Genomic DNA, 18,090 nt, shown 5'->3' with positions numbered 1-18,090 from the left:
TGTTTACGAGGTGTTCTTTGTTGCCCCCAGCCGTTGTTTGTATTGGCCGTTGAGGTCCCGTTTATGGTAATAAAGAGCGATGATGTTGCCAACAGTTGAGGAAACAAATCAAATAATTCAGACGAACAAACTCAAAAAAAAGGGTTACTCAAAAAAAAGTAAGGTTAAAAGTGAGGACTGGGCACTAATAACCATTAGTGGCCAGTCTTTTATATCTAAACATAAACAGAATAGGTAGGTAGGCAACGCATAAAAATGGCTGTGTAATGCTTATACGAAAACGATAAGTATAATGAAACATGGTGTAAAATAATAAGTACTTAATATACAAAAATAAATCATAATTGCGTTACGATGTCAAATATTTTCTTGAGTCCGTAGAATTAAGCAAAAATGTTGCTTGCATGTGAAACAATCGAATTCTCTACAAATTGTGTTTTTTTGGTTCTAATTGAAATATTTGCACTGACTACACGAGTTCCATTGAAAACAAGGTTTATTCAAGGAAGATGTACCTAGATGTCAACGTTCGCTTTATGATTATAGCTTATATGGTGCATAAACTTTTTATAGACAAGGCGACGTGATCTTTTCTTCTGTGTCGTGGACACTGGCTACAATATTCTCGTACTCATCGTAAATGTACCTCGTTCTAAAATTAGCTATTGAGCTCTAGTACTAAATACTCTAGTAGAATGATATTCTCATGTACCTTTGCAGCTGCATTAAAAACGCAAGCATAATTGTCTTGTGGTAAATAAACGTTTCCCTTATTAAGTAAAGTAAACTCAAGTAGGTACTGCAATTTGATTTTAGCATCTGCACTAACGAACTGGCATTCGGCTTTACGAACTGAAAACTCTAAACATTAATCCGTTCTACCTTCAGGAGTCTAACTGTTAAGTTAAAATTTAATTCTTCTTCATTCTTGCCAAAATTTTGTCTAGTGAAAATTTATAAGTCTGAAAAGACACCTTTAATTACCTAATCGCTTGATTATCCTATAATAATTTATACTTAAAATCAATGAATACTCGATTTCTTACGGATTTATATGAAGTGTTTAAATCAAAAATTACCAACCCAATTAACCGCTGAAATATTCCGACTTCATTTTAAAATTATCTGTTACAATATCGAATCAGTGTTTTTCAAAAGTTTACAAAAGAAAAAAAGACAAAACGCGACGCTTTGAAATAAGATTTAAAAGCAATTTAGTTACCCTGCATCGTAACTAAGATAGCACAAATCAAGTTCATAATCAATGCTTATTAAAATTTATAATAAAATCAGTCACCAATTAGAACACGAGGAAGATGATGTTAAATTTAAAAAAATACTCAGGCAATTCTTAAAAAAAACAATTTTTTTTTTACTCGAAGAATATATTAACGATTAATTATCCTAAACTATTACCTACCTGTTCTGAAATCAACTAATATAAAATCGGTAGAAATACCGATGCCATTCTGTACCGATGTACTTCGGTATTTATATGTGAATTGCATTTAATAAACAATAAAGAATCTGCCACAAATTAACTCTGCTTCCTACATAACCAAATTAACGACAGTCATTCTTGTTTCCAGATCACGATGTGGAAGCTACTCCTCATCGCACTCCTGCCTCTGGCAGTCGGCAAGCACCCGTGGTACCCATGCTCCGAGCTTCACGAGGACGTTCGCTATCCATGCCGATGTGCTGTGAAGGTCGACAGAAGTCTGCAACTGACTATCCATATGGATTGTGACCGTGTCGTCTTTCCTGGAGACTTCCCACCTCTGCCGTACGCTGCACCGATCGTGTCCTTTCAGCAGCGGCATGCCGGGCACCAAACTTTGCCCACTCAGGTGAGAAATTGGGATTTTTTAACGCAATCAATGACTTTGGGTAATTTATAGTTTTGTAGCCAAGTTTTCTAGACGAAGTAAACGAGCAGAGGTCGATGAACATAGGCGCCGGTTGCATTACTTTCAGAAGGGTGCATTGCATCTCGCATCTGCCATATAGGTAGGTATGAAGGTGCTTTTATAGTTTCATTCTGTATCTTAGTTTTGTTCAATGTATTTTCATTTTGTGCACCCCCTTGCACCGCCATCCCGGCGCTTATGTCGATGAACTAAATATGAAACTAAATGACAAAAACATCATTGCTTAACAATGTATTATTAACGACTCCCGGTCATTATTATGCCGGTTGACTGGGTCATTACTTTTAAAGAACATTAATGAGGAAGTTTATCTACTCGTATTTTGATTGAATGAATATATAATTTTATTTGTTGTTTGATACATTTTTGATAGTTTATCTTTCCATGCTATCTGTCACTTATTCTGCTGTCGATTTTTTTAAATTAAACTGAATACACAACACTTCTTACGTAGCGGTAGCTCTGAACTAATATTCCAGCAGATTTCTATTCTAGCACGCAATTGTTCATGATCTGATAACCGCAACGGAATAGAATGCTTCGTGCCTGCATGTATAATCTAACAACAATAGCCAATTTTGTGACATTACTTTATGTGGTTTTAGACAATTTAGTTTGGCGATCGTTGTTATTTTGTTTAACCATTTTGATCGCTTTGTCGGTTTTAGTTATTTGATTGCGAGGTTGACGATATCTATAAAGTATGGATTCTGTTTGGGAAGCGTTTTAATAACGTGGTAGATTGCCGGCATCGCCATGTGATAGTACCTACACTCATGTAGGTTAGGTATGAAACAACATTTTTTTTGAGTTTATGTTTGAGGTATCAAATACATGGGCAGGTGCCCTACTATATGACAGATTATTTTTTTAACTACGGTAAAGTTGACTAAAACAGTTCTACTCCGACTTTACTGCTTGCTAAGCAACGTGTCCATAATCAAATCGAAAATTTTCAGTTACTAAGACTGCTAAAACCCCGACTTTGTCACTTCAAAGTTCAATATCTCGAAAACGGCTGAACCGATTTTGATGAAACATGTCTAAGAACCATCGCTAGAAAACCAAATTTCAAATAAAAAAACCGCATTCAATCGTTTTAAGAGCTACGGTGCCACAGACAGTCACACATAGCTGTCAAACTTATAACACCCCTCTTTTTGCGTAAAAGTTAACAGTTGGTAAGGAAAACTATCCTCGGATATTATTATTGATATTATTGGGACATGTTATAAGGAGATAAGATAGGTACGGCCAGCCAAATAATATATTATGTAGGTACCTATGGTCTGAATTTTTTTAAACAACTTTCTATTTTACGGATATGTCCTTAAAGACGAACTCACAAGTTAGTAGCCACGTTTTTTTCGATATTATTGGTTTATAATATGCAAACGATAGTCAAATTTTATAGTACTTTATACATAGTATAATGATAGTTAACAAGGGTAAGTTAAATAATCTAAATGTTGAATATTGTACTAATAAAATTAATCACTCCAATTACCGTCGAGACGTACGGTCATTTCATCTTTCAAGAGCATCGAAGTTAGAGATTCTATTAATCTAAAACTACTTGTCTCGATTGTCAAACTAACTTGCGCCTAGTTCTAAGGGAAATCTCCAAGATTTCGTACTTGGCATCATGTTGGGCGCCGGTGTCCCGAGAGTTCCAAACTTGTGATCTCGAATACATTATCTAGCAAGTGACACTCGGTTCGGAAGCTACGACAATACCGCAAGTGACGTGTGGGAGCTTTGTATCCATTGAGGCGTTAGCACCGCTTAACTACACAATGGGAGCGCACGTGTAAACGTTGCCTTTTCTTTGAGTGTTAAGAGTAGGTAAAATGAATGATTTTAATAATAAGATACCTAACTTGTGTGCAATGATGTTTATTTGGGAGCGCCAAAGTTCGCATACTTTTCGCTAGCCATACCGTAATGTTCGTCTTAATCGTCGTTAATATTTTTTTTCTCACTAAAACCTTACATTTTTCTGAAATATTTAAATGGTCATCCTATAGAAAACTGTTTGTTTTATAACAATTCTGACAAGAGTTATGACAAACGATCATTCTGACTGACAAACATTATATTCCGACTTCCAATAAGTATGCGAGCCAATATGGACCCCGTTCATTTACTTAATTATTTTCCTGTGTGTAAAAAAGACGCCATGAAAAAGTAATAAACAGTTTTACGGCAAAATTATTTCACAGATTTGCTCGACTGGTGTATGTAGGTAATGTAAGTATGAATAATTTGAAAGTCGATCACTTGGTATACGTGCAACCGACGTTGTATTTATATTCCATGTTTGGATATATTGTTAAATAAAACAATAAATTTAATTAGGTAACAATTTTTGAGCGTCACGATTTAAATGGGCCCCGACTGTTGAACAAGTTAGCTTTTTAACAAAGTTCTAGCCTACTAGACTTGTTTTCTTCTTTTTAGTATTTTTAGGGCCTGCCGTGAAGCAGCAGTGCTTGCACTGTTGTGTTTCGGCGTGGAGTAAGACAGCCGGTGAAATTACCGGCACTTGAGGTATCCCATCTTAGGCCTCTAGGTTGGCAACGCATCTGCAATACCCCCTTGCAGATGTTTATGGGCGGTGGTGATCTCTTACCATCAGGAGATCCACTTGCTCGTTTGCCATCCTGTCGAATAAAAAAAAAATTGTACCCCAAAAATGATGATGTTTGAATAAAAATCATTTTTTGAAAACTTACAATTTGGCGCCAAAAATCCGCCGTTTGGATTTTTTAAGAATTTCATGTACCCAGTGTCACTCGCGTCATTAAGACGAATCCAATGACGTATCATTTATCAAAATCGGTTCAGCCGTTGAGTAGTTACGAGAGGACATAGGAATAGACATACATAGATACGCGTCAAACACTCCCTCCTTCTTCGCAGTCGGGTAAAAAAATAGACGATTGCCCTTTCTACAAGCCACCCGTCAATGCTCGTCTTGACAAACTTTCCATGTCCACCCGAAAAACTTGAGCCCCGTCAGGATGAGACCTCACTCTACAAACAAATAAAGTAGTTAAAGTATTGAAGGATCCATTAAAAGTTTATTTTCTTCACAGTGAAAAACTCGGTGAAAATGAAATGACAGCCGTAGAATTTTATTATAAAAACATTCTGAATATATCAGAATGTTTTTTTTATTTTTGAGTTGTCAGCTGCTTAATTTGCAGCTTTGTTTTGATTTTATACAAAAGTACCGTTTGTTAAATAAAGACGGAAGTTCAAAATAAGTTAAATCAAAATATTTTTTTTGTACAATTATGAAAACGAATTTGTCTGTTACCCATTCAACGCCACTTACTTACAACAAAAAATTAAGCTCGCTTGGCTTCGAACAACATGAATTCATCTCTAGTTTGCTAGTACTCAAATTCAAATTCAAATATTTTATTCATATGACATTATTCACGGTAATTATTTTTTAATATATTCAATAGGATATAATACGACATATAAAACGTGCCACTGAATAAAGAATATTTGTGTGTTGAGATTGAAATTTTAACCGAGTACCTATGACATACTTTCGTCAGGAGTTCGATTTCATAACGCCTTACATATTTATATTTTTTTTTCGTTATTTCCAGATATTTTCTTCCTACGGGCTTGCTTTGAAGGAGTTAGACTTTTCTCAAAACAGTCTTCGCCGCCTCCCAGATCGTCTTTTGGCGGGGGTACGAGGGAACCTAACCAAGTTAATTCTCGCAGACAACCTTCTTGGAGACAACCTCAACCCAATTTTTTCGACAGCAGAGCTTCATAATCTACCCGCTTTGGAGGAGCTGGATTTAAGCGGAAACAGTATAAGAGGATTGGAGGAGGGTTTGCTTATTGGATGCGATGTTATGAAGGTTAATTGCTCTATTTATTATTTATTACAAAATTGTACGTTGTTATTTTTTAACCATGTGAAAATAGCGTATATTTTTACATCTAATACAAAAAATATTTATTTTGTAGCTTTTGATTTGGTCGTTCTAAAAATTTTGTACCTACCTACGTTTTATTCTCAATATGTATGTAATATGATCGAAATACATGCACTATTTTTAATCAAATTGGACCATGTATATAGGCTGCTTTAGGTAACGAAAACGGAAGGCGATCTGTCTATCTTTGCTTTATATGCATATACAGAAAAGTAATATCGAACTTACTTAGTCGACGATTGAAATGCCGTTTCCAATTGAGAGATTAATCGTAAATTTCGATTTCCAGGTACTGCGATTGGATCGAAACAACATGAACTCTGTTCCTTCTTCGTCTCTTAATGGTCCGCGAGCGCTCAAAGTGCTCTCCCTGAGGGAAAACAGAATCGGTACGTACAAAATGTCTGATAGTTGTACAAATAACAACAGTGTTGGCATGACATTAATTTGAGATTTTAGAACCTTTCCTAAAGTCTAAACTAATCACAAATCTTATAGGGTACTTATAACGAAAAAAAAATGTAGAATAGTACCATCTTGAAATAAAGGTAACACAGCACGGCTGGTATGTGTACGTGCCTAATACCTATTAGAGTCGTTCACGATGACGCGTGCCGTGGTTCTTATTACAAAGTCATTAATGTCTAATTTTGACAAAATCACGCGTCTTCGTGGATGGCACTAGGTATCCTAACTTTGGTATAAGTTTACGTTCTTAGGGTTCCGGAGCCAAAATGGCAAAAACGGAGCCCTTATAGTTTGGCCATGTCTGTCTGTCTGTCTGTCTGTCTGTCTGTCTGTCTGTCTGTCCGTCTGTCCATCCGTTCATCCGTGGCTTTGTACATACTATCAATGCTAGAAAGCTGTAATTTTGCACGAATATGTATGTAAACTATGCCGACAAAATGGTACAATAAAAATTCAAAAAAATTTTTTTTAGTGTACCTCCCATCAGACGTAAAGTGGGCGTGATTTTTTTTTCTCATCTGACCTTGTCCTGTGGGATATCGTTGGATAGGTCTTTAAAAATCATTAGGGGGTTGCTAAAACGATTTTTCGATTCAGTGATTTGTTTGAAAAATATTCAACTTTAAAGTGCAAATTATCATTAAAATCGAGTATCCCCCCCTCTAAAATCTAAACTGGTGGGTGGAAAATTTAAAAAAAATTCAGAATGGTAGTAAGTATATCAATCTTTCAAGGAAATCTATAGCGGCTAAGTTTGCTTGAGAATTACTAGTAGTTTAAGAGTAAATAGCACCCTAAGGTATAAAATATACCTAAACTTGGAAGATTCCGTATAAAATACGAAATCCTTAGAAAAATATTACTTATTTTTTTCGTAATGACTACGGAACCCTATTTAGGGCGTGTCCGTCACGCTCTTTTCCGGTTTCTTCTTAAAGCACGGGTTATTTGCTAATAACCATTTTCAATCACAAATTTACTGGATATATGATAGATCGTAATTCACAATTAGATACTGAAAGAAACAGGATAAAATTATTAATAAGAATAATATTAAAATATTAGTAATAATTGTGTCGTAAATCCGCTTTCTAAGGATAAAGAATAGTACCAATTTAATTTATAACAACAAACTATAAATTATTTTGTGCCAAGGTGTATATGTGGCGTTATCTGGTAAAAGGTACCTTGTTGTCGGTTCTAGTTTCCGAGATAATCGCGCTTGAAGTAAAATGTCAAAAAAAACATTTTTTCTTTTTTAACTCTATATTAATAAGCAGGGTCTAAATTGTAATTTGACAGAGACACAAGTTTTTAATCGATTTTGTATGAGTTAAAACATCCCTTAAAGTTTAGTAAGAAAGGTACCTTATTGTCGGTGCAGCTCTTGAATGCTTTCTGTGCGCTCGGTATCGGTTTGGAAGACGTGTCGGACGTCGGTACTTTGTCGGCGCGTATCATCATCATCATCATCCTAGCCTATACGTCCCACTGCTGGCACAGGCCTCCTCTCAGAATGAGAGAGCTTGGGCATTAGTTCCCACGCGGGCCCATTGCGGTGCTGGTCGGCGCGTAAAAAACGTCAAGAATCATCATAAAATGCGTTTAATTAGAGTAAGGTAAATCATCAATAACTGGCCACCCTTAGGCGGTAGCCAGTTTGGCCCTTATTACACTAGCGATTTGCGGGCGAGTTGAAAGCGAGGCGAGCGCGCAGCGAGTTCGCTTCGAGCGCGTAACGATTTCACCGCGAGCATGAAACGATATCGCCGCGAGCGCGCAATGATGTCGCTGCGAGTTCGCTGCGTTAGCGCCGAAGACGCCCTATTTATTATACGAAAGTCTACAATATGGCGTTTTTGGCGCTAAAGCAGCGAACTCGCCATGCGCTCGCAGCAGCGACATCGTTGCGCGCTTGCGGCGAAATCGTTATACGCTCGCAGCGAATTCACTGCACGCTTGCCTCGCTTTCAACTCTCCGCGAATCGCTAGTGTGATAAGGCCCTTATTGACGATTTACGCCAATTTGTCTTTTTTTTATTCGACTGGATGGCAAACGAGCAAGTGGGTCACCTGATGGTAAGAGATTACCACCGCCCTTAGACACCTGCAACACCAGGGGGATTGCAGATGCGTTGCCAACCTAGAGGCCTAAGATGGGATACCTCAAATGCCAGTAATTTCACCGGCTGTCTTACTCTCCACGCCGAAACACAACAATGCAAGCACTGCTATTCACGGCAGGATTAGCGAGCAAGATGGTGGTAGCAATCCGGGCGGACCTTGCACAAGGTCCTACCACCTGCTGGTCTTTAGAGGTTGATTTATAGTGATAATAATAACGATTAATAGTTACAACTACAAATCAAAAGCATTTTTTAGATCTTATTCTTAACTATGTCACTAAACATTTTACGTCCGACAATAAGGTACCTTTTCAAATACGTTAATCATTTAGTGTGTTGAGACAAAATTATAGGTTTTTGGTAAGAGTTTTAATATTACAGTATTCTTAAATTAAGACTATTAAAATTAATCGTAAGTTACTAGTCGTTTTCAAATGATATCACTTCATAATCACTAAATATTTTACCACCGACGATAAGGTACCTTTTAGAAAATATATAGTGATTGTACCAACTTTTTACTAAAGTTTTCCTTGTATTTTGAGACTGAAAAAACTAGTTTTTTAAGATTTGTTGAGTTAATTTGGTCTCATTTGGCTATGTTTTAGCGTACTAAATATAAAAGTTTGTTGATTTTGACTGTTTAATTACATTTGTAAACAACAAAGTTATTTTTGTTAAAGTATTTTTTTTTATATAATAAACAACGTTAATTCAAAACGGAGTAGTTCTTATTTAGTGTCCAATTACGCATAATATTTTTTCATTCGATAAAATCCTATGGAAATATACTATAAATAGAAAAAACTGTAAAAAATCCATCAATCTTTTTTTTTTTACTTTATGCACTTTGGCAAGGTAAACTATAGGAAAACCGTTGTCCAATTACAAAATTGTTCTTGAAACCTGAAAGCCCGTACAATCTACTCCTCAAATAGCATGTCATCTATGTAACTTCCAACAATAACATACTTTTATTGGGTGTATAAGTTTGAATTCAATTTTCTCATAATCACCTTTCTGGCTTTTGAGCTTCAACATTTTTTAAAAAAATATCTATTAAACCTACATGCATGTTTCTTACATGGTTCGATAGCTAAATATATGTAGATTATGGGGATATCAATAACTCAATACCGACAACAAGGTACCTTTTCCAGATAACGCACATATTACAAAAACGTTTTTGCCATACAGCAGGGTATTTTACACATATAATATAACTAGCGACCCGCCCCGGCTTCGCACGGGCAAAATAAATAAAAAACCGGCCAAGTGCGAGTCGGACTCCCGCACGAAGGGTTCCGTATCTATACAACATTAGACTTTAGCAAAAACCGGCAAAAAACCACGTTTTCTGTATGGCAGCCCCCTTAAGTGTTTATTTTATTTTAATTTAATTATTTATTTTTAAAGTGAATGAATATACAAATAAATATTCTGTGAATATTTCAAGCAATTACCTGTTGCCGTTATTAATATCGAGCAAAAACGGCAAAAAAAACGTTTGTTGTATGGGAGCCCCCTTAAATAATTTTAAATCATTATTTTATTCTGTTTTTAGCATTTGTTGTCATAGCGGCAACAGAAATATATCATCTGTGAAAATTTCAACTGTCTAGCTATAACGGTTCATGAGATGCAGTCTAGTGAGAGACAGACAGACAGATGGACAGTGGAGTCTTAGTAATAGTACTGTTTTTATTACCCTTTGGGAACAGAACTAAAAAATGGTCTCTAATCAAGGGCACTTCACACACATTTTTCAGCTCCATTTCCCAAAAACTACACAGGACCCGCGCGAAGCCGGGGCGCGTCAACGTAGAGTAAATGCATTTTTTGGTTAGATTGATATTTTTAATTTCGTAATATCTTTTGAATGAAATGTCCGATTTGAATAATTCAAAAAGTAATCTACATATATTGAAACCATCTTGAATATAAAAATATTTATTTGGATAAGGATTAATACAAAGGTATGGATAACATGGTCTGATTTTAGTCGGCATTTCTGTTAACTTTTAAAATGTAAAAAAGTAGTTATAGTGACATAACTGAAATAGTTGCGCATATTATGGTATCGCGATTTTTTTTAGATATTGATATATTCTTTAATATCGTAGAACATTTTTTTGTTCTATCATCAATAGTTTTCACAGCGCATGCGATGAAAGATTTTATGGCAACTTTTTTTTACACTGAGTTATATTATTGAAGTTTTAGTACGGAACCCTAATTTTTTCTGGTAATAAATATAGCCTATGGAACTTTGGAATAATTTAGCATTCTAATAGTGAAAGAATTTTTAAAATCGGTCATTGGTTTTTGAGTTAATTCGTAACAAACATCCAAAAATCAAAATCTTTCCTCTTTATAGAATTAGTAGGTATAGAGTATAGATAGTATAGATATAAACATGAACCATGTTTTATTGTACTGATTTGTGGTGTGTATTGTATTGTATTTCGTAACAATTTATAAAGCATGTTCTCATTGTTCACTTTTGCAGCACTCATTCGCCAAGGCTCATTTTTGTCACAAAAGGCATTAGAAGAAATAGATTTGCATGGTAACATGATCTCAGCAGTAGAAGGCGGCGCTTTCACGGGACTGGGCCACTTGCAAACCCTCGATCTGGGTAGAAACCGGCTTTCAAAATTCAATAGCGACGTTTTTCAAGGGACGGAAAATTTAGAGAAGTTAGATCTCTCCGAAAACTTCATAACAGATTTCCCCACCGTCGCTCTCAAGTCGTTTGCCGCGCTCAAGCATCTGAACCTTTCCAGCAATATGATCACGGTAAGTGCCTAAAAGTTAAAACGTAGGTAATTTAATTTGTTCATCTACCAACTCGCTAGGGATTGGGCTGCTTCGCGGGAAGCAAAATAACAATTAAAATGGCAAGTTATTTAATTAAGTACAACATTCATTGAAATTACGTAATTGGTTTTGTTCAATCTTAATTAAGTTTTATTGAATAAAAATTATTAACAAGGTTTGTAAAGTTATTATCTGATAATATCTCTAATAAGGAAGAGGTATGCATAATTTGATATTAAATGAAAATATACCTACTTACTAAATAAGTATATCAAAACAAAGAAAGTATATACTTATATACAATTAATTGTCGTTACGGTTTCCATTCTGATTGTTTCATTAGGTCCCTAGAGCCTTAAACTCAGTTTTATTTCGTCGGATAGATCAATTTCATGTCTGAGCTAATGAAAATAAGTCATTGCGAGATTTTCCTTCGAACGTATCTTCAATACCTCTATTTTCGTATACATGTGTTATTTTCTGCCGTACATAAAACACGTAGACTATTACAGGTTATAATATAAAGGCAAAATTACCCATAAAGTGCTTTATCAGTTATAGTCAAAATACCACAAACGGGACTTATCACGCTAAAACACACGAGTAATATTTACCTCGACGTTTCGACTACATTACAGTGGCCATGGTCATGAGTAGAGTGAATTGTGGTCAAATCTGCCTAGCAGGGCGAGTTCTTCGAACTACCCCCACTTGATCACAAAAAATACCGGCACTCGTATCTCGAACTACCCGCACTTGTTCATTTTTTTGGCACCCCATCACACACCCTAAACTTCAGTCTACTCGTGACCATGGCCACTGTGATATTTTGACTATGAGTGAAAATCATGAAAGTATAAAATGTTATCAGTTACTCGTACAGTTAGCCTTCGAACTACATATTGACAGAACCTACATCAGAAACACAGTACATTCTTTCATCCTCTGTTTAAGTGGCAAAAGTCTATATGTATAGTGGTGTAGTGGCCAAAGTGTACCTAACTATAATTAAAAAAAAAAGAAAAAACAATGCCTCTTAGTTATTAATGATTCAAATAACTTTCTTTTACAGAACATTGACAACAGTCACCTGAACCCGTTGGTGTCCCTGCAAGTGCTGGACCTGAGTCGCAATAATTTGGTCAAACTGATGCCTGGCACCTTTGTGGGCCTCACAGAGCTGCGTTATTTAGACGTTGGCGTCAATTCTTTACGAACGGTATTTATCCCGCAATTGTTTTCACTCGTTATCCTAAGGGTCCGGCTATACGCTCAATCATACCTGCGCAAATCCCAATTTGCACAAGCAACCATGTGCGTTAAGACGGCGAAATGGTATACGACTTTTAGGCGCCATACTTTTTTTGCGCCAGTTTTTGCACAAGCCGTTTTTGCATGCAAGTCGCTGCGTGTAGCCGGGCCTTTAAAAAGTTGTAGAAACAGTTGTAGAAACTAAATAGCGTTCCATTAAGGGTAACATTTTCGCTGCAAACGTTATTCTGACGTTTACATCTGCCAAAGAAAATTTTCGTGAAATTGATTATGAAAAGTTTTCACCCTAATACGCGTTCAGTTTCCTCGACTGTATATGGTGCGTCTAAGTTTTAAAGACAGTTACGAGTAGTTTCGATATGAAACGCTCCCGGACTGATTTGTAATATTTCATCAAACGTAAAAATCCATTACGTATATTAAAAAAAGATTAAAGAACTAATCAAATAAAATGTTGAATCAGGTGGGCACTTTTTCATTTAATCGACTGATTGAATTGAAATACGCGTAGGTAGGTACACTGAGTATTGTAAAATTAATTTGAGGTAAAGTGAGTGCTTGAATAAATAAATGTTCTGCTATTTAGCAGTTTATATTCAGTAAACTTTGAAACCTTTGTAATTATTCGACCAAGTTACATAGATAATAAAAAGACGATGACAGACGAAATGCTTTAAGAAGACAAACCCTGAGACCCACTAAAGACAACAGAATTATGCGAGCCTTATAATACTTAACTAGGTACATAACTAAAACAAGTTTAAACAATGAGACAATTTTAATTTGTGTCAAATTTCCAGGTGGAAGACGACGCTTTCGACGGATTAACGAGCCTAAATACACTGCTGTTAAGAGATAACAACATCCTTCTCATCCCCGCGACGGCGCTGTCCCGCCTGCCCAACCTCGTCTCGGTGCACTTGGGCTATAACCGCGTTACCGCGCTATCCAGCGACATTCTGCGGGCAGTCTCCGACAGAATTACTTCCTTAGTGCTCTCCCGAAACGTTATAAGGGAATTACCTACAGCGGCCTTCAACCACTTCAAAATGCTAAAGCGATTGGACCTCTCCGGCAATCTATTGAATTCAATATCAGCCGATGTGTTCAGCGGACTAGAAGCCTCCCTTGACTTTTTAAGTCTCAGCCAAAACAGAATATTGGGTTTCACCGGCCAACAGTTACAGTTCATTAATCTGTGGTTTTTGGACATATCAGATAATCAACTTTCGGAGATACCTGTGAACGCTTTCGAGTCTATTCCGAGTTTGACTCACTTGAATATCAGCCGCAATGGCCACATAAACGTTTTGCCGCAAAATGTGTTCATACACAACGCTGCTTTACTTAGCGTCGATTTAAGTTACATGGGTCTGAAAGCGCTCCCTGTTAAATTATTTTCAAAGAACGTAAACTTAGAACGTATTGATTTATCAAATAATTTGATACAAGAAGTCTCAGAGAGTACGTTCAAGAATCTTAAAAATTTAACTCACTTGGATTTGTCCTACAATAACATTGTCAACATAAGGACGCCCGCCTTTGTGAACGTAATGTCCATTCAGTACTTGTCTCTCAGGGGTAATCAGTTGAATGCATTTAAAGGGGAATTCTTTAACACAGGAACGAGTTTAGAAGTTATAGATCTCTCTGACAACCAACTTAGTTACCTATTCCCTTCTTCGTTTAAAATACACCCTCGTCTTAGAGAAATAATACTCGCGGATAATAAATTCAATTTCTTCCCATCCGAACTCATAAGTACTTTACAGTATTTAGAGTTGGTAGATTTATCTGGCAACGCATTGAAGAATGTCGACGAACTTGATTTCGCTCGCTTGCCGAAACTAAGAACAATTTTGCTGGCTCGAAACGAACTTGAAACAATTAGTGAAATGGCGTTCCATAACTCCAGCCAAATACAACAATTGGACCTGTCGAACAACAAAATAGATCGTTTGGGCGATAGGCTTTTTGAAGGACTCATTCGGTTAGAAACTTTGGATTTAGGAGGCAATCAACTGACTGAATTACCTGACAACATTTTCGATAGATCGAGATTGAATATGCTGGAGAAAATATCACTAAGTAATAACCTCTTTGAGCACGCACCTTTGAAGGCTTTACAGAAACAATACTTCTTTGTCTCGTCTGTGGACCTGTCATATAACCAAATTGTCGACATCCCAGCTGAAGACAGCGTAATGGTTAATATAAAAAAGTTGGATCTTTCATTTAATCCTTTGTCCGAGAAGGCTATCAAGAACGTGCTGACAGAACCGAAAACCGTTCGAGAGCTAAACTTGGCTGGTACAGGTATGAAATCGGTGGATCAACTCGAAACACCATTTTTATTTAATTTGAACTTGTCGTATAATAACATCACGAAACTTACCGACAAGACATTTAGTAGGACAACCCTTCTAGAATCTTTAGATTTATCTCACAATCAAATTATTGACGTTTCTGGATCTCTTGCTATTTCTTGGCCGAAGCTCAAGAACCTACAACGACTGAACTTATCGAGCAACCCTATTGCAATATTCGTTGAAGGAAACTTTGACGGGCTCTCGTCGTTACGAGTGCTAGATATGACGTATTTAGAAGAATGCACGAGAATTGAGAAAAATGCTTTCAAGCCTCTGCCAAATTTGGTCCAGCTAAGGGCATATGGGTTCCCGAGGCTGGGTTACTTCGACGTTCAAGGTACTTTACAGTACCTTTTAGCATTAGAGAAGTTGGACGTTGAGGTTAAAGATACAACGATCGGCGCAGACCAATTGCATTCAATATTGCATCCACGTCTTGAAGAGTTGGGTATTAGAGGAACAAGACTTAAAACTGTTTCATCTGGAGTATTGGCGGGGCTTAAGTCTCCTGCAATTACGGTACGTTTCCGAAACACTTCAGTGACTAATTTACCGCCAGCTTTATTGTTCCCTTTGCCAAGATCTTCTCAAATTACTATTGACGTTGCTGGCAGTCAGCTGTCAACGCTGCAGCCACAGCTGCTAGTAGCCCTTGACGACCGTCGCGCGGATTTATCAATGTTCGGTCTCGACACGAATCCGATTCGTTGCGATTGCAATGCACGTGCGTTGCGAAGGTGGCTACCGAACGTTGGTATTGAAGACGTACGATGCGAATCACCTGACTATTTATCTGGATTATTGTTAACTGAAATCGGTGATGATGAACTAACGTGCGACACGAAACGAAGAACAACATTACAAGCAACGTCGTCAAGTAGCATGTCTACTACAGCTCCACCGCGGCTAGTACATCGTACTTCTTCTGAACCAGATATAATTTGGTCGGTTGCGCCGTCCCACGACCGGCCGAAAATTTCCGGGGAGCCGAAAGGGGCACCGGTGATCGGCGTCGCGTCCTCGACGAATGACGACAACCTTATTATAGGTATTGTGGGTGGTGTGGTGGCGTTCATCGCTATTTTAATAGTAGCCATTTGTATTGTGAGGTTGCGGATGACAACGACGTCGTACCGTGGAGGGCCGTTGGCCAGCAGCCCGGCTGCGGGCGCGGCTCCTCTCTGGGGCGCGGCGTGGCCCGGCTACGCGGCCACTCTGCCTCCCGCTTCTTTATCTACGGCCACTTTGCCGCACAAGGTGCAATCTGGGCCCGGATCAGTGCGATATTTGGCCCCGCCGCCGCCAGCACCCTACTTTATTAGCTTGCCGCCGTACGACGATAAAATTTATCGGTAAGACAATTCCGTAAATTTGTGGCTCAACAAAAGACATTTTATTTTAAGACGTAGGCTTATCTTGTGTAAATAAACATATTCTTATATTCTTCCCCCATTTACTTATAGTACTTATTGCTCATTATCGATGTGTACGAGTAATAATTTTAAGAATGTGTATAATTTAGAAATATCGTTGTAGATATTCTTTAACTCTAAACGTATTTTATGTTAAAAAAAAATAGAATAGTGACTACGTACTAAGTATGTTACGAGTATCAGCTGAAGTTCATATTAAATAAATAACACTTATTTCGCGTTAGGACTATGAAAGCTCGGTTGGCAGGATTTATTAGGGCCTTCTAGTCAGCTCAGCAGTGAAAGCTTTTTCCGATATCACGCTCGAAAAGAGAAAAGTGCTTAAAATAATCTGGAGCAGTACGATTCTATCTATATACTCGTACAATATTTATTTCTTAGATAAGTTTTATTTGTATTCTATCGATAAGTTGAAAGACGTTAAGATGTTTCATTTAAATATTAATAAATAAGGTAATACACCAAACAATCTTTCCTTTTTAATCCCTTGAAGCAACTTTGAACTATTTTGAAACTGTGATACATATAAAAATAATTTGGTAACCTGGACCTGATGAAGAAGACCGTGATGACCAATGGAACTCATCAAAGCTAAGTAATGCTCGTTCGTCTATAAACGATCATGATTAATATACCTAGATAAGCGACTAAGAAGAAGCTTTAAGTTAATGATTCTCTCGAACTGATATGATGCTGAAGCCAGAAGGTAGGCAACGGAACTCTGTTATAAAACAAAGGAACTAAGTCGTGTTTGGGCTTAATAGAATATTTGTGAGATGTACTTTGGCTACGAATCACTAAAAATTGAGAAATAAAGAAATTTTTTAACAACACAGTAAAACCGAGTCCAAAAAAATAAAAAAATAACAAAAAATGGAACCGACTACAAAACCCTTGAAAATATTTTTCTAGGTACGTACTAGCTCGAAGTCGGTGACTCAGCACGACCCAGCAGGAGGGATTGAATGAAACCCATAGTATGTAAAAGAGGTAGACGACTATTGTCCCACTCCTGCTGGCTCGTGCTGATGCTGAGGCACCGACCTCGAGCTAGTACGTAGTACGTACTTAGAAAAATATTTTCAAGGGTTTTGTAGTCGGTTCCATTTTTTGTTATATTTTTGGAGTCGGTTTTACTTTTTTGTTAAAAAAATTCTCAGAATCATTGTATCAGTACTATGAATCTGATAAAGAAAAATTTTGTGTGTGTTACCCACGGTCACCAACTATTTCCATATCAAATTTAGATTCAGCGATTTAAGGATTTAAGCTTGAAGTTATATAGACGACCGGATGGCCAAGTGGTTAGAGAACCTGACTACAAAGCTTGAGGTCCCGGATTTGATTCCCGGCCGGGGCAGATATGTGTATGAATAATACGAACGTTGGTTCTTAGGTCTTGGATGTTTAATATGTATTTAAGCATGTATTTATCTGTATAAGTTTGTATGTTTATCCGTTGCCTAGTATCCATAGTATAAGCTTTGCTTAGTTTGGGACTAGGTCCATTGGTGTCAAATGTCCCATGATATTTATTTATTATTTATTTATGTAAGTGCTTTTATTTATTTATTTATTTTTAATATTTGTCAAGAGACGTAACCAATAAGAAAAGAAAACGTCGCAGCAGTAGGTAGGTATTTCTTACACATCTTTTTACCCTTTGGCTTCTCTGAAAATCGCAAATAAATACCCTGCCCCTT

At 37.0% G+C, this 18,090-nt stretch overlaps 1 protein-coding gene across 1 annotated transcript; it reads left to right on the top strand.

The window, feature by feature from the left end:
- The first annotated feature begins 1,559 nt into the window (after nucleotides 1-1,559).
- Nucleotides 1,560-16,850, top strand: LOC141434138 (uncharacterized). The gene is made up of 6 exons (XM_074096430.1): nucleotides 1,560-1,850; nucleotides 5,558-5,821; nucleotides 6,189-6,288; nucleotides 11,003-11,292; nucleotides 12,386-12,532; nucleotides 13,386-16,850. Exons 1-6 carry the CDS (start codon nucleotides 1,596-1,598, stop codon nucleotides 16,308-16,310), a joined length of 3,981 nt encoding a protein of 1,326 aa, XP_073952531.1. The 5' UTR covers nucleotides 1,560-1,595; the 3' UTR covers nucleotides 16,311-16,850.
- Nucleotides 16,851-18,090: the final 1,240 nt, after the last annotated feature.

The sequence above is a fragment of the Choristoneura fumiferana genome, chromosome 13 (genome assembly GCF_025370935.1).
Source record: "Choristoneura fumiferana chromosome 13, NRCan_CFum_1, whole genome shotgun sequence".
Lineage (NCBI taxonomy): Eukaryota > Metazoa > Arthropoda > Insecta > Lepidoptera > Tortricidae > Choristoneura > Choristoneura fumiferana.
This window is presented reverse-complemented; position numbering and strand designations above follow the sequence as displayed.